Source organism: Merops nubicus, unplaced genomic scaffold (genome assembly GCF_000691845.1).
Source record: "Merops nubicus isolate BGI_N331 unplaced genomic scaffold, ASM69184v1 scaffold36067, whole genome shotgun sequence".
NCBI lineage: Eukaryota > Metazoa > Chordata > Aves > Coraciiformes > Meropidae > Merops > Merops nubicus.
The window spans coordinates 481-22,606 of record NW_008621579.1 but is presented as its reverse complement, the minus strand read 5'-3'; the positions used below and the strand labels follow the sequence as shown (position 1 = coordinate 22,606).

Sequence of the window (22,126 nt, the reverse complement as noted above, 5' to 3'; positions counted from 1 at the left end):
GCCCAGACATTCTTTGATTCTACAAAGTGAATAAAAGTATTTCTAACTAGAAAACTTATTTTGAAACTGAGGAAAACATGGTTTAAATTCACAAACCCATTCTGAATGAAGGATGGTCCACCGCTGTTTTTAAATATAAATAGAATCAGAATTAGTTGAGCTGGAAGGGACATACAGTACTAATCTAGCCCAACTACCTGACCAAAAGTTAAAGCATGTTGTTAAGGGCATTGTCCAAATACCTCTTAGATACTGTCAGGCTTGGGGCATTGACCACCTCTCTAGGAGGCCTGCTCCAGGGGGTTTGACCACCCTCTCAGCAAAGAAATGCTCCCTAAGGTCAGGTCTAAACTTCCTCTTGACTGATGCAGCTTTGAGCCACGTCCTGTTCACTGGATCCCAAGAAGAAATGAGCATCTCCCTCTAAACCTCCTCTCCTCAGGAAGCTGCAGAGCAATGAGGTCACCCCTCAGCCTCCTCTTCCTCAAACCAGAGAAGCCTAAAGTCCTCAGCTGCTCCTCAAAGGACATTTCTTCCAGCCCTGTCACCAGCTTTGGTGCTCTCCTCTGGACACATTCAAGGACCTTCAGATCCTTCTTAAATCGTGGGGCCCAGAACTGCACACAGCACTCAAGGTGAGGCCATACTACCACTAAACCCAGCGAGACATCACCTCATTTGACTGGCTGGCTGAGCTCTGTTTGAGGCACTCCAGGATGGGCTTTGTCCTCTGGGCTGCCAGGGAACATGCTGCTCGCTCATGCTGAGCCTGCTGTCAACCAGCACCTCCAGATCCTTTCCTGCAGGGCTTCTCTATAGCCACTCCTCTCCCAACTTATACTTGTGTCCAGAGTTGCTCTCCCCAGGTACAGAATTTGTCCAGCTTCATGCCACTAACAACTGCCCAATGCTCCAACCTATCTAGGTCCCTTTGCAAGGCCTCTTGTCAACAGCAGCTCCCAGTTTGTTATCACCAGCCATCTTGCTAAGGGTGGGTTCAGCTCCTGCATCCAGATCACTGATGAAAATATTGCACAGAATTTGCTCTAAAAGTGAGCCCTGAGGAACACCACTGGTGATTGGTCACCAGCCAGATGTAGCCATGTGTGCTGCAAACCTTTGAGCTCTACTCTTCAGCCAATTACTCACCCAGCACACTATCTACCTGCTCATCCTCCAGCTGGACAACTTGTCCAGGAGGATGCTGTGAGGGACAGCATCAAAAGCTTTCCTCAAATCCACAAAAATTACATCTACCACCTTCCCTTCATCCACTAGGCAGGTAACCTTATATTGAAAGATACCAACTTAGACAGGAATGTGCCATGGAAAAAACAAGTCACCCAGTAAGATGTTTTATACACTAAAAGCTATTCTGTCTAGTGAAGATTGTCAAAATAAGACAAATACCACAAAAAATACCTACAGAAGTGTTGCCCGAGTGCTCAAGTGTTCTGCCAACCACACATTTGCCTTAGCAAACACACAACTCTCTCCTCCCCTTTGCGTCCAGGGCTACCCGTCCCCTGCCAAATTTTATGAATTCTAGTCTTATGATCAGACAATTTCTCTGCTTTTACCCAGTGACAGCTGCATGCAACATTCTGACTGACGTCAGGCTCTATGCTGCAAATCTGGAAGATCTTTCTTAATGCCTCCTCACAGGTGTAGTTCCACAGCTTAACTTGGAATCCATACCAGCTTTGTTTTCGATTATTTGGGTATCAGTTATATTAAAGAAATTATATGCTCTACTTTTCGACAGTTGAGCATATGACCAAAGATGTTACAGGAAATCCAAAACGTTTGTAAACTCTGAAGTGACTGTAAAATTAATCATACTCCTAATCATGGGATTAGCATAGAAATTTCTTGAGACATTCCATCTATTTCCTCATTAAAAAAGCAGATGAAAAGTTTGCATGGAAGAAAAAACACACTTCCATTCCTCTGATTGCCCGATCTTAAAGTGGCCTTTTGAGGATTTTACAATTTAAAATTAAAAAGATTAAAAAACATTATTTTTTTTAACAAAACTGAAGGAAAAGATGATTTACCACAGCATTACCACAATTCAGTGCTACATCCAAATAGGAATTTAGGAACATAAATTTACAGAAGTGACAACATCTAACAATTTTCCTCCCCCTTACTTTGAGCAGTAATAAAAGCATAAGTATTATTTTTTCTATTAAAAAATGTGTGAAAATCTGCACACGGTCTGTAATGATCACTCAAGTGGTATTTTCCATTTCTGATAATTTCTGCAAGAGAAAGCTTTCCTGAACACAGAGATTAACATGCAACTCAACCCCAAGTTCTGGGACAAAATAAAACTACTTTTCATGTTCTGGAGAAGTTGTTCTTGATTGACATATCAAGACACCACCACATAAAGAGAACAGAACTCTTAACCTGAGTAATCTTCACGGTCCTTCATCTAGTGTGGGTAGAAAAGATATTTTTAGCAATTTCAACACAGCCAAGACAGCCATAATTCACATAATGCCAATATTAACTTGAATTCATGTGTATGCTGTCATTGAGGTTTGTGACATTTCTTCTCATAGCTATAAAGCAGAGGAAGTTATCTATGTCAGCTTCAGATGTTACTGGTCCTTACCTGTTTTTGTTTAGGTTGGAAGCTGGAAATATTCAGCATGCTCCTGTCCACAGGCTATGGGAGGGAAAATAAGCCTAAATATTAGAGGATGATTTTCCTAAGAAAGGGTTCCATCCAGCAAAAAGGGGAGGGGGTTTACGATCGACTTACAGAAGACAGTGGACTAGACACCGAAGATGGAATCCTTTTAGCATCCTGTTGAAAAAAACAGTGCAATAAATTCATCTGGACACTACATAAGGAAGATCATCCTCTATTGGCACATTTGCTACATTTTTCAAGCACATGAAACAGATTGAAAGGAGTGCCACTTACCGCCAAAGGACTGGACATCTTCTCCAAGGACTGCAAGATGCGGCGTGCTGTGGAGCTCGTCACGCCGTAGGACTGCACGCTTGCTTGTTTAGCTTTCATTTGTCTTCTTACCGGTGGCTGAAAAATCAGCATTGCAAATGCTATGATGCTTGATTTTGAATTAAATGTGCATATTTTATGCCCTAAGGCCATGCTGATGATATAACCAATACTCTCGTGATGACAAAGAAAAATGCGCTCCCTGGGCATTCAAGCCATGAAGAAGAGAATAGACTCTACTGACCTCACAGAGATTTAAGTTGCACAGGGCATAAAGCAACAAAAGAAACTTAAATGCCAAAGGCTGCAAACGGGAAGGTGTGGAGCCTATAGGGTCTCCTGAAGCAGTAAACATGAGAAGAGAAGTGAAGCAAAGTCTTGTGCTGCAGAAAGTACTTTCAGTAACAAAACAGATCTCAGTTTCACAACGGTGTGAGCTGAGCACACCACCTTAGAACCCAGGGCTGTAATCGTCCTCGGGAATTTCTAGTCTTACTTCTCTCATTTCTTCCCTTCCCTAAGATTACACTTGACTGCAGATTTCTTTACTCTGTTTAAAAAGCTAAAGATCAGATTTGAACTCTAACAGCTCTAGAACATCACACTGAATAAATACTCTTTTGTTTGTACCAGGTAACTTTGAATTTATTTATTTTATTTTTTTTTCCAATTTCTTTCAGTGTGACTTTAAAAAAAAAATTCTGTTAAACCTTTTGTAACCACATCATGCTTAGCACACTGCTGTGTGAAGACAGGAAACAGACCATAAAGCAAGTAAAAAAACACAAGTGAGACTCCCTGTCTTCTGTAGCATGCAGCAACAAGCCAGCTAGTCTCTCCTTTAAAAGCCTAGTACTTTGGTTCCTTCCCGTTTCCAGCATAATCCACATTTATTTTGTAAAACCTAAAAACAGCTGACCAAAGAGGGCTCCCTGCTTACAGAAGTTGAGTGTTCTGAAGTTGGATTTAACACCAGGTCAGAACAAACCACAAGTTTTCAAGGTTCCCCCTAAGTCAAGTCCTCCTGTAGGTTCCCCTTGTCCCATCCAAGAAACACTGCCAGAATAGCTCCAGCAAACTATTTCCAGTTCCTTAAATAAAGTTCATTCTTACTTTTTATTTTTTTACTAAAGGTCATTTTGATTTAAACACATTCCAATCAAACCAGACTTTATTCACTTCCTTTTTGATTCAAATCTAGCTACTGAAAGTTGTCAGCCTTTTTCATCTGCTGGTTCATTTTAGAACACGAAGAACTCTTAGGGGCAAGTAACTCTTTTCATGAGCTCTCTGAATGATATTAAAATAAAGCATTTTACAGTTTATCTTGAGGTTACACTGAGGACTGCATACCTTTCTCTAGGTAACAGAAGAGCAAAGGATCACCAAAGTTGCCTTTTAAACACTACTATAGTAAAATTGCTCTGTTTTACACAATATATTCATAACATGAGTGCAGGAAGGCTTGTGTAAGACCTACAGACAAGTATTAATCCGGTAGCTTTTGCTGCTAGTAACAAAAGTTCTCAAAATTATGCCATCACTGGGTTTATTTACATGTTATTTTAACATAATACAGTCAGAAGCAGAGAACATCAGAAAAAGGGATTTTTTTCAAAGACAACAGAGGAAATTCCAGCTACAAACAACTCAGAAAAACCTAAGATATTACTGTTGATCTTGTGCATTATACCAAGTATATCTATGTAAACTGTTAAAGAAGAAATTAATAAGAAATAGAAGTTCTTTTCTACTTGCGTAGGCTGAGAGGGCAAATTAGGAACCGTTGCCACATTTTCATCTCCCTGCTCACAGCTCTACTACATTTGAATTTCTGTATTTCAACGACCTTCCCTCACTCTGCACCATTATTCTCTTACCTGATAAGGAGCAATTCGTGCTTTTGTTTCCCTTGCTGCTGCAGCTGCACCACCATAAGTGGTCTTTCCAGGGTAAAATGGAGAATCCCCAAGCTGGCTTGTCTTGAAGACAGAAATGTTTCCAAGAGACTAAAGAAAGGTATTAGGATAAGTGGTTAGTGAAATGGCTAAAAATTCAGTTTGATTAAAATTAATACTGTGCAGTACTTACAGAAGAGGGAGATCCAAAAGCAGATAAGTTGAATGCAGGTTTTTTAGAGCTAGCTGCAGGATGCTGTGAGAGGGAATGAGATCTTTCAGCCTCTGCAGACCAGAGCAGTGGTGCCGAAGTATTTTTTGAAACTGTGATATCTGCCAAAATGACACAGGCAATATGGAAATGCTTTGTGAATACAGAGAACTTAATATTAAAGACCACACTAATTCCAGAACTCTTCAACAGAGAAAAATACATCTTACAGACTGAAAAAGTCCCCTAACACTCATTTCTCCAGCACTCTAACCCTCAGAGTTCTTCAAAGAGATCAGTTTCACATATAGTAGAAAAACCAAGTATCACACTCTGAACTTTGACCCTGTTCACAGAACTGCAAATGTTACCTTTTGATAATCTTCAAAAGCATGGACAACAAGTTACTACTATGCTTTCAATGCAGAACAACTTTATTTTTCTCTTCTTTCATGGTAAAGTAAAAGGGAATTGCATAAACAGTGGCATGTCTATAATGGCACAAAGTTTTTCCCATGCTGGGAAGGGGTTAGGGACCACCATTGGGCAGAACTGCACAGGTTTTACATCTGAAAAATTCCCAAAAAACTGAGTTAACAGTGATAACAACCAATTTTCCATGTATGTCTCACAGTGACACACCAGAAGGCTCTAGTAAACCCAGGTTATATTGCTAAACCATGGCAACATCTGCTCTGAAATGTAAAATTATGTTTTCTAAAGAACTTGCTGAGCATGCCTCAATCCCAGTTTATACGGGGGACTAGAAAAAGCTGCAAACCTGCTGTTTGCCCTTTCTCAGTGAGATCACATAGGTCTTCATCTACGTCAATACAATGTTTGCTATTTTTACTTTGAAGTGGTGTACATTTCTTAGTGAATTCAGCAAAAGGTATGGCAGTGATGGCAACAGATGCCTTCAACCAATAAAGGTCAAAAAAGCAGCCTAAAACCTGTTCAGTGAGAACAGCTCCTTTCTTGACTCCTGGTAAAGCCACAGGAAAGCATCTCATGTTTCTATTTGTCACCTGTATTTATTGACATTTAACCAGTTTTCAGTTAGATACTCTGACACTCCTCCTTCTAGGCAATCACCCTAGCTGTCAAGCCACAGCGAGTCATCTCCAGTTCCTCCAGCTCAGGATTTACAGGCAGCCTCACTACAAGTGTGTTTATCAGCACAGACTCTTTTCAACACCTCATAAATGTATTCCAAAGCACGGTTCTATTGAAAAGGTGGCAGAATTACATACATCTAAAATAGTAAAAATCAAGTTTAATTCTAACATCCAAAGCTGACATTCACCTACTTTCTTTACTAGAGTATGGAATTGATGGAAAGTATGGAATATTAAAGAATGCAAAGTGCTTCACAGTACAGGAAAAAAATCAACTAGAGAACATGAAAGTTACCTTTGTCAGATGCTCTAGAGGAGAAGCCACTGGTTGTTGAGATGTTATCATCGTCATGCTGAGAGGTAGAATCTTTTATTTCTTTTACAAGAGACAGTCCAGGACTGCCAATGCCCAGCGAAGCTGACGTGGAGGGCTGGCAATGTGGTACTGTGGAATCCAACATGGTACAGTTCAAATGGCTCCGGTGAAGAGAGGGCCTCGTTAGCACATCTGAGAAGTTCAGTGCAGATCTACTCGTAGATGGTTCTGAACGAGAACGAGGGGACAATTAGCTTTCCTACAAGCAGGCTCACAGAAGCCAAAACCTGCTTTCTATCAACAGTCCTGCTACTGCCAAGTTCTAAGCACTAAAATAGAGAGACGAATTTAACTTCTTCCTCATCCAGATAGGGTTTCATCAAACTGTCTGGTTACGACAGTGGCACTGCCTGTGATACCAAGTATTAGTCACATTAAGAAGCAGTTGACGACGAGGTTTTACAACAGCAAATCCTATCCCCATGCTCAAGTGCTCCAACGTCGTGTCTTTCACCAAACCAAACGTATAAATTCCTTCTTCTGCAGATAAAAGCTTGCAGTAAGCTTTCCAAAAATTTGGGACTATATGGAAAGTTACAGGCAACTCTGAAGTGTATATGATCTCACAACAAAGATGATGCTGATCTGAAAACATAACATGAAAACACATATTTACAGAGGTTTTTGTACTTGCGCCTGTGAGAAGGATAGAACAGGAGACCCTAAAGTGGCCAACAAGGGATTCCATCCCATGTAGGTCACATTGGGTATAAAGCTGAGGGATCACGAGGGCCAAGCCTTCTCTTCAGTGCCTGGTGTCTGAGGAGGACTCTCTCCCTGCTGTGCCTTTGATCCTGATCCATGTGTCCCTGAATCCAGCTCCAGAACCCAGTTCCCATCTGCCACTGAGCCCAGCCTGGGACTTCCCCAGCGCCTCCTCCACAGCATCAGTGGGACAGTGACGTAATTGCCACCAGGGGGATGGTTTCAATACTGGCTTTTGAAATATTTCTATATATTTCATTGCATCATTTTTACTTTAACTAAAGCTGGTTTAGTTTTCCAACCCGTTAAGTCTCTCTCCCTTACTCTCTTGTCTTCCCCTTTGGGAAGGGAGAGGGGTTAACAGAGAGCATCTGTTATTTGTCTAGTAACCAGCCCAGCCTCTAAACCTTGGCAAAATTTTGTTTGTTTTGGTGTTGTGGTCGCCTCTCCCAAATTCTACTGTAACAGGTCATGCTACAGGCAAAACATTATCCCCTACCCATTAACTTTTGGGATTTTTGCACAGAGGCCAAGTAGAGTATCATGGCCTCAGCTGCAAGATGGGCATTTTTCCCTCACAAACCAAAGGGTCTGCAAACACTGCCAGTATCCTGCAAGAGGTGGTCTTACAGCTCCAAGTTGCCACATGAATGGAACAGATACCCACGTAAGTCCACAGAATTTCCTGGGAATTCTGGGTATGAACATGATTTTTAGTCCTCTTGATATTTGCACTGAAGCTTAAACTAACTAGCTCAATTTTCATAACCACCACAGTACCAGTAATGAGTTCTTCAAAGCACTGGTAAATTTTTAGGACGACTGTCTTGTTTGAGATAAAGTGTTATCCAGGCTGAAGGTAGAGGGACACAGGCTCTACCACACTGGTACCTCAGCTGAAGAAACAGGCTTTCTAAAATTATATAATAGTAATAATAATTTTGACATCTTATCATTAACTATAGCAAGACAGCTTGGCCTACAACATTCAGACTGCAACACAAGCGACTAAAGGTTCTAGGGTGTCCATCTGCTCCTCATTTCTTGGAGCTAGGAAGTTTGCTGTGCAGCTGTTCTTACTGCAAGGTCCTTTCATACAGCTCTTCAGGAAAGCCAACTCAATGAGAGCATATGCAAATTTACAGAGAACTGCAAAGTGAGGCACAGATAGAAAACACAGATTAATCTTTTATATGATAAAGTAAGAGGCTGCAAACTTCTTTGCCAATGGTCCAAATAGGTTTTCAAGGACCCTGTGCTAGCCATACACATATCTTAATGTTACCAAATAGATCAAAAAGAATAATGTCATAAACCAAGTTCCCCAGTTTTAACTAAAAAGGAACTTCACTAAACTGATTGAAGGAGCCCAAAGGGAAGGAAAAAAAAAATAAAATCATCAGGACGCGAGAAGGAATTTTCCTCTGGCATTCTAGCATCTGGTCTTTTGTTTTGAGGACAACAGAAGAAATTTATGTTTTTATTACCTTAGGCAATTAGAAGGACTTTCATTCCAGACCTTCTAAAAAGAAAATGCAACCCAGTACTCTTGCAAATGAATATTTACCAATATTTTGCACCTGGCTAATCAACTACCTGAAGTTAACAGATGTCTTCCAAGAGCTGTAAGACAACTTCCATTAGGTTTCATAATTATGTTTATAGTTTAAAGATAAGGCAGTTGCACAAACAGTTGTTGAGGTTTTTTTTTGTTTGGGTGTTTTGGGGCATTTTGGTTTGTGTATAGATTCTTTTGGTTGTTGGGTTGTTTTTTTTTTTTTAAGTTCTGTCAAAATGCTTCTTCCAGCTTTCCCTTTAGAAATTTAGATTCAAAACTAGAGATCTGTGAATAAATACAGATGGCCAGAATACAAAATGATTTTTCACATACCTTCTAAATTAATTCTTGCTGATTCAGGCATGACTCTCCCATCAATCACTACAGCATCTTCATTTGCATAATCATGGTGATAGTTTACTGGACTCTCTTCCTGGTTTGCAGATTCATTTGTATCTACACATTCATCTTCACTTTTATTGAAATACTTCTGTAACCACCCTGGTACAATGTTCTTCACTGATTCTGTCACTCTGCTAATGATTCCCTGCTTGAAAGAAAAAAATACTGGTTAATTATATAAACACAGTCAACAGCATAGGCTGGGATACAACCTTGCACAGACCTTGAAGACAGACATTAGAGAGGCAAATATTCAAGACAAGAATAAGACAGAGATAGAGATCCTTGATGTAGGATCTCTATACTTTTGGGACACGCATGACAAAATTCACCTAATGATGATTTACTACTCACCTATCAGTTCCCACACTTCCCAGTGACTTTAACAATGTTCAAAATTCTGAAATTTTAGCCAAAGTTCACCAGAGGCTTGTCAAAATTTTTATTCAGGTGCAGAAAATTGAGAATATGATTTGAACACATAATATTTACAGTCTAGCAAGCAATTTTGAAACAAAAAATCTGCTGTATTCAATTTCCTTAAAAAGTTTCACACACAAACAAAAAAAGAAGCCCATAACACTTATTCAAGTCTTTCATACATGATAATGCAAACACCAACTTACAGACACCCTTGAATCTGGTGCTAGCAGAAGGGCAGTGAATGAGAAGAAAGGGAAGGCAGAAAACAAAAAGACTTTCCACAGAACGAAAGTAATCTTCATTTACAGTTTGACATTTTTCATAACTATCTGTAATTTAACCTTCTGCTTGCTCAACAACAGAATAAATATCCGGGGACAGTTTAAACCAGGCAGACTGCAGTGTAATAAGCCCTTCTATCACTGTTACCACACTAAGATGCACACAAGTCTGGCGTGCCCAGGATGCTGCAGCTATTCCACACAAATACTGAGTCTCAGCTTTCCAACAAAAACTACTAACTGCATGGAACACCCGAGTTCACACACAGTTCAGTGCACGGTACCAGCACTGGGGCAGTCCCTACTTTATCCCCAGCCCCTCATTTCCTCCTCTGGGACATACCATCCCCCTCTGCTGGGGCAAATATTTTTCCTGCTATGATTAAAAATGTATTGGGAACTCACAGGAACTAAAATTTGCCAAAATGAGGAAACGGTCAGGACACAGACTGCATCCAAGGCAATGCTCTTTACAGAAAGCTAAGCACTACTACATCCAGTAGTCTCTCCATCAGAGAATAGATATTATTGGACATCAAACAGGACAGTATGATTCTCTTGCTGAAGAAATCCTCCCAGAACTGAAAGCTACCTGAGACTCCAGGTGGAAGAAGTCATAGGCATCCAGAAGAGTAAACACCCAATCATTAGTAATCCAAATGAGTAACTGGAGAATTTAGCTAGACTAATAATTAACCAAGATGACATTTTACCATCCATATCTAAAACCAGACTGGTTTGACCCTTTCTTGCACATGGCAGCCTGCACCTCATCAGCACCTTAGGACTAAGCTGGATAACACAGGCTAGCTTCTCAAATCATTCCAGGAGCTGGAACTCGCTCAGCACAGCTGCACTGGAGCAAGTGCTACCAGCCTGCTCCATCTGGCTCAGGCACAGTGGAAGGCAGGAGCATAGCTGTATGCTCCAGAATACTGCTGGCTTTGTGACAAAGCAAGGAAAAGCAAAATACATGGAAATGCACCTCTGCTTTCTGTCTGCAAAATGAAATTACTGACTAAAGGCACTCTGAAAGAACTAGAGGCATTAACATCGAGGCATCATCAACACAGATCTTGCTAAAAAAACCCAGCTCTCCCCTAAAAGGGAGCTGTACATCCCAGCTATGTCCAGTCACAAAAAAAAGCAAACACCCAAAACCAAGAATCAATCCTGCCTGCCTATCACAGCTGAAAGTCAGTCAATGAGCACCACGGTTGGGTTCCTGCCCCAGTCAGGCAGGCACAGTACCAGTGACCAGTGGCATTTCTGAACATGCACACTCCCTGCTCTTGCCAGGACACTGCAGCAAGTGTCATGCCTCAGACCACCTTTCAAGCTGGCATTTCGATCTTGCCCTAACCAGATTTCTTACTCTTTGACTTCAGCACCTCTATTTGAGGACCCTTTCCCTCTCCCTTTCGGCAGCAGATCATTCTCTCTACTGCTCCTATGCCACCAGCTCTGTACTTGGTCCATCCCAGGCTCCTGGTGCTACCATCTCCCCACACAGACACAGGCATCATTAATCCTTCTGGAAGCTGAAAGGGATACTCCACGTCTCATTGATGCAACCAGATCTCCAGAAGTGAAATACAAGACACAGCACTTGACAGCTCCAACAGGCTTATTCCTCCAGCAAAATCTGAGTGGCCTGCTCAGATCCCCATCTCCTCGTGCCACAATTACATGCCAGTCCCTTCCTGAACACCTTCATTCACTACAGCTATGCCGAGTGCTCAGAAACTCTTCCAGCTGCCAAGCCCAGGTTGGGAGCAGAGGAAGCAGTGCTGGCACGCAGCTTCAACGCTCCTGACTCTGCGTTTCAGAAGGCCACAGAGGCAGCCAGCTCAAGAACATGACAGGGCAGATGTCATCACAAGGCAACCACCATGGTGCAGAGCAGTGTTTTAGTCACGGAATGTGTTTTGGTCCTTAACTGACCAATTTTGGCAGTTTGAGAGCTGCTGTCAGCACCAGCAGTTGTGTGCTCATCTTAAACACAATCATATTCTAAAATATAAGACATCTCGACATCATCATACTCTACATTCTAAAACATAAGCAGGAAAGCAGAAAAAAAAAAACCAAAACAAATCCTCTGAAAAGATCTAACAGCTTAGGAATAGATATTTTCAACGGTTTTTCAAATTCTGTGCATCACCCTAAGTTTCTGCAGCTCTGAGTGTCTGTATACAAACACCACAGCAACAGTAACTACAGTTACACTTATTCATGACATAGTGCCTTAAGGTGCAACTCTTAAGCAAAAAATAGGTAGATAGAAATACTAACCAGTAAACAAACGTGTTGTAATTTACTACTTTAAAATACCATTTCTCCAGTTATATAAAGAAAGAAAAATCTATACATTATGAACACAGTTCAACCTCCAAACTTAAAAGCAGGGTATTTCTTGGCCAAGACTTTATTACCTCCATTTACTTATGGAGAAGGACAGTTTTCCCAGGTTGTAAGGGTCTTTCACATAGCATGGTAGAAGTGTAAAAAAGTGTAAAAAGGGGGTAAAAGTGCTTGCAGGAGTACTCAGCAATGATACATTAATGGAAAACACCTATTTTTGTAACTGATTTTATTTCAGCCTTAAAGGCTTAAGTAAATCCCACTGTACAACACAGGACATACTAAAAAAAACATACATAAATTCTATAAAGGTCAAACCCTAACATGAATTTCTCAGAGATGCAAAATACACAACCAGAGAGAAGAGCTACTTCCCACCTTGCTGTATGCATACCTCTGAAAAGCGTCACGTTTTTACCCCCAGGCACCTCAGAGATTTCTTTTCTTCTCATTCCAAAGTTATTCAAGTTCAAGTTATTAACATGTAAGAATCAGTAAGCCCTCAAAAAGAAAGCCTGCACTTAATGGTGAAGTTCACGGAGATAGTGCAGATCAATCTAATCCCTTCCAACCATCAAAAAGGAATTTAGTGCTCTCCATCCCCCAGGGTCAGCTCATGCCAGCTCTGGCACACAGCAGGCTACTCGCCGCACTGGCGGAATTCATTAATCTGGCAAAAAGTACACGTTTCTCTGCTGGACTAATGAGTTCGACTGGCTCAGCACACCAGAACTGGCCCAAGAGACAGTGCAAGATCAGGCAGCCAGGATGAAAGGAAGAAGCAGCAAAATTTCTCCCTTCTTTTAACCGTCCTGTGCCTGTACTGCCATTAAAGAGATTTGTTTCTCCTCTTCATTCACCCTTGTGCTGCTCTAGCACATACACAGCGCCCAGCCACAAACCATATCAGAGCTCTATCAAACAGATCCAGCCAAAAACTCATCTACAGACTGTGACAGCTCCTGTCAGTACCAACAGTTGTCTGCTCATCTCAACTGCACTCAGACTCTACCCTTATCCTAAAATATCAGCAGCAAAGCAGAATAAAAACACGAAACTCCTCTATAGATTTTGAGGACCACCCCTCAGAGGCATCAGGAAGCTGGTGCAGCTCACCCCCTGGCTGCATGGGTGCTGTGCAGGAGCAGGAATTCATGACTGTCTCTTGCACTGGCAGACAGACGGGCTTAGACCAACTCTGCTTTTGCTATTTAGGGAGTGGTTTCAGTTTGGATGTAGGGCAGCAGAGTTTGATATTTCATTTAGAACAAAAAGACAATAAAAATTCTGACTTAATATGAACAATGTGTTACAGGAATGACATTAATTATGCAACATTTGAAAAACAACAATTATTTAAGCAAGTGGACTAGTTGACATTTATTTCTAAAAATCACGGAGAAGGGATGATGACACCAGATGCCAGTGTGGTTCCTTCTTATTGCCTGAAGTGAGCTTCATTTTCCTTAGTCTTGTTAGCTTTAGAATAGGCATCCAAAGGAAATTTGGGTGCTGGTTTACATGTTGGCCCTGCCTGCACATCTGTACCCATCATTACCCCTTCCATCCGAGGTCCATAAGCTGCTGCCTGACCCACCAGGTTAAGCCCTGGTGTCACTGAACGGTTTTATCTCATTGGCCTACACCTTTAGTTGACACAACAACATTACAAAAGAGAGCAGGGAGCACAAAGCACCTTTTCTTCCTTCCTTCAGCAAGCACTGATTAGGCTCCAGTTAATCCTCAGCAGTGCTGGGCGACGGGCGCTGTGAATTCCTGAGCACATGTTTGGTGTTTCACTTTGAGACAGAAATCCATCAGCATCAACCCCAAAAAATCTAAGATTAAGGAGACTATTTCCACTTACAACTTCACAAGCAGTTTTAAAGGAGTTCTCGCTTAGTCTAAGAAGGGACTCTAAGTATGGTTAGTACTATTTATTGAAAGACTGCCACACTTATGCAGTGTGCCTGCAGCTGAATTTCAGGGGCAGTATGTAGAGTAACATCAGCTGAAATGCTGCTCAGACTGTTTTTCTTTTCCTAAAAGAGAACCATGTAGTCTAAACTCATTCTTTTTTACTTAACAAGTACAACAGTAGCTGAAAAAACATGGCATCAGGATAATAAATTCTGACAAAACCACATGGAGAAGAAGTTTAAAGCTTTTGGAATTAGAATGACCAAGAAATACATTTCCCATAGCACCAGATGGTCTTTACAAGGCCATTAGTGCAAGTTACCAGATTTAGCAAAGGATGATAACTCATTTTATATTTAGGATATAATTACACAGTTTAGGAATAAATTGCCTCTTTTATTTGTAGGTATTCTCTATACAGTAAGACCCAATCAATACAGAGTTCCAGTATCACCATACATAACTGATAATAGAAATGGGTAACTGCTCCTCTTTCCTGCATTTACACCAGATGATAAGTTTATGCATACAAAGGCTTTCAAGAGAACATGCCCCATACTAGAAATTTACTACCTCCTGCAACATACTAGACTCCCAGCAAAGAATTAAACATTTTCAGTGCCCTGTTGCTTAAAGGCACTCACTAACAGACGTGGTATCACAGGCCAATCTATGGCATGCAGTAGTGAGGACACATGTATGTAAAACACAAGCAAGGGCAGGACAAATTCTGCAACAACTCCTAAAACAATGGCTAAACGCCATTCAAGGCCCACTCACAGCTTGCTGATGTCCATCCCCGTGCCCAGCACTTTGTAGTGCAGACAAGGCTTTGTAGATAACTTGAAGCATGTTTCACAACATCAAGTACTTACTGCTACAGAATGTCATTCCTGCCACTTTGGAGTGGCACTCCAAAGGAAATCACAATCTTCAAACAAGACCAGCACTAAATTTTTAAATTAAATGTGGTGTTAACGAAAGGCAGCAAAGCACTCTCACACTCCCTCTGAAATGTCTTTTCTATCCATGCTGATCTACAGACTGAGCTGATCGTGTAACCTGCTAGCGGTCTTGCAAAATGTAATACATTTGTCCTGTTGCACATTCAATATGTTACCTTATTCACAATCACATCATAGAGTTCTAGAACGGTTTGGGTTGGGAGGGACCTTAAAGATCATCTAGTTCCAACCCTCTGCCACAGGCAGGTCCTGAACATTTAAGTTCAAATGAAGTATCCAAAGAATCAGCGTTAGTTAAAATGATGGTGGTCACAACTGAGCCAAACACACACAAAAGTGCTGTAATTCAATACAACATGCAATTATGAGATGAGTTACAGAAAGTCAAAGGAAACCCCCTCTTCAGAATTATTAGTAGTCCTACCCCAGGAAGAAAGCTTTAGTGCTGTCGCATTTCCTAGACAAAGGTGAGAAAAAAATAATTAAAGTCTTTTCTTGTCAATAGGAGGGGAATGTATTTATAAACTCTCCAACAAGAACAAAGAAAAGCAAATCTTGTAGTCATAAGAAGATCTTTTAATTGATGTGTACTTTGTACAATAATCTAGACTACCACAATGACAAATACTGTATCGAGTTGCAAAACTACTTACGCTTCAGGCAAAGTGGAACAAGCCAGTTTGTACTTGCCCTCACTCCATTTTAAGATGGTCCAACTGACTTAGTTTAATGGGGTTCAGAGTAAACCCTGTCTCTTCCACCAACAGGGTTCAGGACATAACAATGAGAGGTGGTGACAAATAGCTGTGAAGGACACTACCTTCATTCCAGGGGCTCAACTGATAGCAAAATTAACATCTCTCTTGCTTAGAAGGTGCATTTAAATTGTACCTTCATTAGACAGTTGTAACAGGCAGGCAAGACCTGTAAAGTTTAGCAATAAGGACACAGCAAGTCAAGGCTTTTAAGCTGCACTATAAATAGAAATAAACTAAAATAAAATAAAAATACAGAGTGTAGTGGCACAAGAGATCTGTACAGGGCAAACCAAAAAATCTGTCCAAACTCAGGGCAGTTGCTCATGAAACTGCATAGACAAGTAATTTAATACCCTGACAAGTAATAAAAAATTCTGCCTAATGGGCTAGTATTCTTCCTGAGGAAAATACTGTGGGTGCTTAATAATGCTTTAGCACTGAAGACTTTACATCACAAAACACACAGACATGAGCTTTCATTATAATCTTAGTAGTACATAGCAGGAAAGGTATAGAGGAGCTTCTCCTCCTCTCATGACCGTATAAACATCACTAGTCAACACACTCTAGATGTACAACAGCTACACACAAAATACTGGATTGATTTCACAGAACATTGAAAAGAAAAAAAAAATAGAGTTTCTACAGTGGAAAAGCATATCACACGACTCATCACTAAAAAAGCAGAAGGCATTTTTTAAAAATGGTCTGGAAAACAGCAACCCTAGAGACAAGGCTCTCAGCCATTATCTTCTTGAGGGCAACCTTGCGATTTACTCTAGATAAAACACAACCCTGAGATGGAAGAATTATTTCTTCCCTCAAAAAGCAGCACAGCCCTGAAGACAGATTTAGAGGATGGATCAACAAAAGGATTACCAACCTAGATTGGCATTGACATTTAGGCTGAAACCATGTCTGTGCATGCTCCGTGGTCCAACAGCAGCTCTGACAGAACTGTGCACACACAGAGGCTGCATAGCACCCCAGAGGTCACCTACTCCAACCTGCTCTTTAGAGAGGGGCTAAGAACAGTAGGGTGCCCACAGCTGTGTCCTCCTGGGTTCTGAGCACCTCTAGGAAGAGTGACCTTTCTGGGCAGTTCTTCCAACACACTGGCTATCCTCACACAGTTAAAAGATTTTTCCCAATACGAAATCAGAATTTCTTGACTCAGAACTCGAGTCCATTGTCTCTTTTCCTATTCTTATGAACCCTCTAGAATGGCCTTCTTCCATCTTCTCTATATTGTCATTAGACATTTGCTCTTCTTCAGCTGAATACACCCAGCTCTCTCAGCCACGTGCCTCAGATCCCTGATCACTTTAGTGGCCCTCAACTAGACTCACTCCAGTATGCCAACATCTTTTTTTTGTACTGAAGAGGCCAAAATTGGACGTAGCACTCCAGATGCCACCCTGGAAGTGCTGAATACAGGGGATAAAACACCTCCTTTAACATCCTTCCAACATTCTTACTAATACCATGCAGTATGCAGCTGGCCGCCCTCACCCCTAGGGCATGCTGCTGACTCAGGTTCAACTTGCTGTCCAGCAGGTCGGTGGGGTTGTTTTGTCCCAGATGAAGAATTTAGCATTTGCCTTTATCAAACTTCGTGAGGTTCTTGGCAGCTCATTTCTGCCAAGATCCCTCAATGGAAGTCCTACCTTTCAGTATATGATAGGGCTGACACTCCCCACAGGAAGACCATGCTGAGAGCCTTGCTAAAGTCCAGGTAAACAACATCCATTGCTCACCCCATACCCACTGAACCAGTCACCCCACCATGTAATGAATCTGTTGCGTGATGCTGTGCTAGATGTGGTCTGCACCCCTCCACAATAGCTCTGTGCAAACTTTTTTAGGCAAGCCAAAGAGATTCCGAACTCTGTCCTCTCACAGTCCTCAGAATCAGCAGCAGCTCAGCTCCTCCACGGCAGGGGAGCAAGAACCGGTTCTAATTACTGACTGGAGGAATAAATAACTCAGAGGAAGTGATGTGCTGCCAGCAACCAAAGGCAATTTGCAGTGTCCCAGCTAACACAGTCAATTATGTCATCTGCTTTTTTCTCCTCCTAAGATACCGCTCACTAATATTGTTTTTCTCCAACACTTCACAGCCTCTGAGGCTGTCATGACAACACTTTGAAAGACAAAACCCAAAATATTAAGGAAATGTTACAGTGATCATCACGTACGATTTGTTGTACCGCTGACAGTACCGTTAGCCTCAATGAGAGAAAACTGTCAGTACTGCAGTTTAAAAAGCTCTTCCCCTATTTTATAGGATATATTTTTGTTTACTGTAGAAGTGGAAAGCCAAGTACCACACTGAAACAGCTGGTTTGCTCATACAATTGGACATTGCTGGGACAGAGACAAAACCTCTGATGTTAACCCCTAAGCCCATTCTTCTAAAGCAAATCTTTAAATACACATTAAATATGTCTCCATATCTATTAATTCAGCTCAATGTGCTAGCCTGCTACTGAAGCAAGACAAGCAGAGAGACGTCCAAGTGTCAATCTAACCACCCAAGCACACTTCAAGGTGCCAGCCTACTGACAGGAGTTAAGCCAACACAATCATACTTGTGTAGGTCCCCGTGGACATTATTCATGAAGATTTTTTTTCATTAATATTTTCCTGCTCCCAGTTTACGAAACATTACCTAGTTTATGTCACTCAATATGATACTCTAGGAACAATTCAGCATGAAAGTTTTAAAATTTCCTCTCAAAATAAACTTGCTGGTTTTTAAGATTTCTTCTGCCTGTGGCCACCACCCACCAGGAACGTCCCATGCATGCACCAAACAAGAATTTACAACTGGCCTACCTTCAAGAGAGGAGCAGTTGATAACCTATGTGATCTAGGCATCACTGCTTATACTTTAATTCCTGATTCTGTAGCTGTTCTGTCTGGGAAAAATCTTCCATGATGTCACAAGCGACTTTGTGAAACTCTCCACAGGGGCTCTCATGACCAGGACCAGTGAATGTGCCTTTCAGTGGCCTTCTGGTCCCCTCTGTCAGGGCATATCCTAACCACATCAGCACAAGACCAACTACAAACATGCAGAAGCTTAGGCTGGTTTCACCAAGGAAAACATCTTTGGACTGTTTTCTTGTCTCTCACTCTAGCACATCCACATTAAAAATATGTACTGGCACCCACACATGTAAGAAAACCCAAAAACATATTGCTGCCCAGTACAAGTTTCAATCTACAAATACTATCTTTAGTATCAAACAGCTCTAAGCTGGAGCTTAACGTACACACACAGGTTTATGGGAAGGTTACAAAGACTTTTCAAGTAATTGTTTCTTCTTTTGCTTAAATCTGCTTGTATGAGTTTAAAACTCCAGGAGAGTCTCAAGTTGTCTGCCACTTTCATTTGAATGGTTTATTAACAAAGAAAAAATAACCAAAAAAGTTATTTTAGTCTCTTCTCCTCCAAGTCACATTTGGAATCTTCGAAGTCTGTCAGCTACCTGCATGAGACTGGCACTATTCCAGGCTAAACCAGTGCACACACACACATAAAATAACAACAGCAACGTACAGATACTATACCAGGAGCTGTTTAATAAGTCAACAATGTAACACTCATCCCATTAACACACCCACATTAGTCATTCCAATCATCACTTTTTTACCTAAATGACCAGGACAAACCAGCACTTAGAAGCATCCAGAAGATGGAACCCAGATGTTGGACACAACAGCTCCCTCACTTGCATGTGCTTAGCTCTCCAAGAAGGCATAATTTTAACCCAGGTACCTAAGTTCCTCACACGGTACAGAAGGAGGCAGGCTATTTTAGCAGGAGGTGGCTGAGTAAACAGGTCACTAAGCCTGGTGTAACCTGAAGTCAACGCATTCAGCACAGAGCAGTCAACGTTGAGTCACTGGGAAAGCCCAGCAAACAAGGACTCCTCAATTCTACTCCCAGAACACCCAACAGAGCTACAAAAGGGCTCTTTTCTTCCTGAGATGCGACTCCCACCCCACAAACCCTCACGGTGGGCGAGTCTATACCATCTTTACTTAGCAGTGCTGCCACTTTTTGTTTGTTGGCTTGTTTAATAATATAGCTGCTGACAAAGCACTTTTTAGAAGGCAGGGTGGTAGCTCAGAAGGGAAAAGACCATGGTTTAGTTCCTTCACTAGTGGGGGAACCTGTCCCCGTGTCTCTCCCACCTTCCAGGAGAGTATGAAAACTGCAAGTCAGAGTCTTCTTTTCCAGGCAACATCTGTTCACCCTTCCTATTTGAGGCTGGTTTGAAAAATGCCTCCAGATTTAACCACACCCCCACCCCAAGCATAATGAAGCATGGCTCTAAAGTTCAGTGATCAGGCACCTGGAGAGAAAAGGACAAGAAATGTTAGGCTGTGCACATTTGCTCCAGGGAATAACTTCTAGAATCAAGGACCAGCGCCTGCATGTCTCCAGACTTGGAGGGCAACATCTTCTTACCCAGCCTCCCTCCTCCTGGCTCAGTGAATCACGCATTCTTTTTCTGGATAACAAGCCAGCTCCAGCCAGGAGAACCAAAGACAACACGTGGATTGGCAACCGCGACATTCACCCAGGAACTGGAAGATGTAGGTTGATCCCTCCAGGCAAAAAAAAGGAATCTGAAGCAGGGTCTATCACATTCTGAACAAATGCTATCTAATAGCCTAGGCTATCTAATAGCCTTTAAAAGGCAGCAGCAGCAGCCTTTCCAACTGTCTTCTAAAGCTGTCACTGTAGCTTATGACTCTGCAACACATGTTGGTCGTGATGGCAGAATTCCCACCTGACTGAACTTCCCAGGAGACTATGACAAAATAACAGTGTCCAGGAAGCACAAAATCATGAGCCAGGCATCATGCAAATCACCTCCCATACAAGTGGGAAAGAGACACCCTGGGAGCTTGTAAACTATTAGCTGTACCAAGCACAGCACTTAGGCACCTTTGGAACCTGATGATAAGACTTGAGGGTTCTCAGGACCACAGTTTTGACTGCAAGCACCTTGAACAGTTCTATTGAGGTATTTCTACAAACCTACTCACTGATAATAGTTGGGAAGAGGGGGATCAGAATCAGAGGTATAACTTCATGTCAAGAGTGCACTGAGCACCTTCAGGTCTTCCTAAACCCATTACTGTGAGAAGATTAACACTAAACCACAGAACACTTCTGCAGACTGGACATGATATTGAAAATCAGACCATTTGTCAATTAATTCCAATTTAAGTGAGCTATTTACCCAGAGCTCACCTTTTTATGCAATGCAAGTTAGCAAGCTGCACAGGGTTAAAAGGAGCTGTTCATACATAACAGATGCACGTCTGATCTCTACCAGTTTGTCTACTTATTTAATGATTACCATTTCCCCCCCAATATATTGCTGTTAATTTGATCCACATATTCGATTGGCAGCATCCATTCTTTGGGCAGAATCCCACAGTTATCCCCAGGCACGTGTTTGCTTTAGCACATTGTTTAAATAAACCCCCTGGAAAACACACAGAGGTAACAGACAACAGAGAAGGCAGAAAACCATCTACACCAGTTATTGTAAATTCACGTGCAGGGTTTATCAGCTATCTACAGAGTACCAATACATGCACGATATGGCAATTTCAACATCACTCTCTCATTCACCTAAGAGCTTTCAACGTCTGCTCTGTAAGCACAGATATCCTTTGTGTGAACTGTCACCACACTACCTGTACAAGGACAACACTGCTGAGTGGTAGGCTACATAAAAGACTAAGCACAGTACTTCCCAAATAATAAAAACTGAGCGACAACTTGTACATAGCCCTCCCTCCAATCTGGCTTCTAATATCAAAACCCTCGGGTTATGTTGCCACTTTTACAGTGTAAAGGTTTTGGCTGAACAGTCACCTTCAGGTTCATAAAGACACATGGAAGGCATTTCCAGGCCACTGACTCTGGGCATCTTGAAATTTCTTGGCGAACAGCAATTGGGAAGGCTCTCTGCTTCTCCCCCCTCGCAGTGACTCTAAACAGGCTGTGATTTTTGTGCCTCAATTTACAGTCTTTTTTTTCTTATCTATCTACTCTGTCCTACAACACAAAGGAGAACAAACGCCTCACGAATTGCATTTCACTCGAACAACCTCAGCACATTTAGGCACATGCAAGAGGC

The 22,126-nt window shown here is 41.6% G+C and overlaps 1 protein-coding gene across 1 annotated transcript; it reads right to left on the bottom strand.

Annotated features, from left to right (window-relative positions):
* Positions 1-2,623: 2,623 nt before the first annotated feature.
* LOC103776994 (nuclear pore complex protein Nup153-like) lies at positions 2,624-9,393 on the bottom strand (the record flags this gene model as incomplete). Its single annotated transcript, XM_008944528.1, has 7 exons — positions 2,624-2,677; positions 2,774-2,818; positions 2,939-3,055; positions 4,858-4,986; positions 5,069-5,208; positions 6,500-6,748; positions 9,177-9,393. Coding segments are annotated over 7 exons (951 nt in total), but the record flags the coding sequence as incomplete, so codon positions are not given.
* Positions 9,394-22,126: the final 12,733 nt, after the last annotated feature.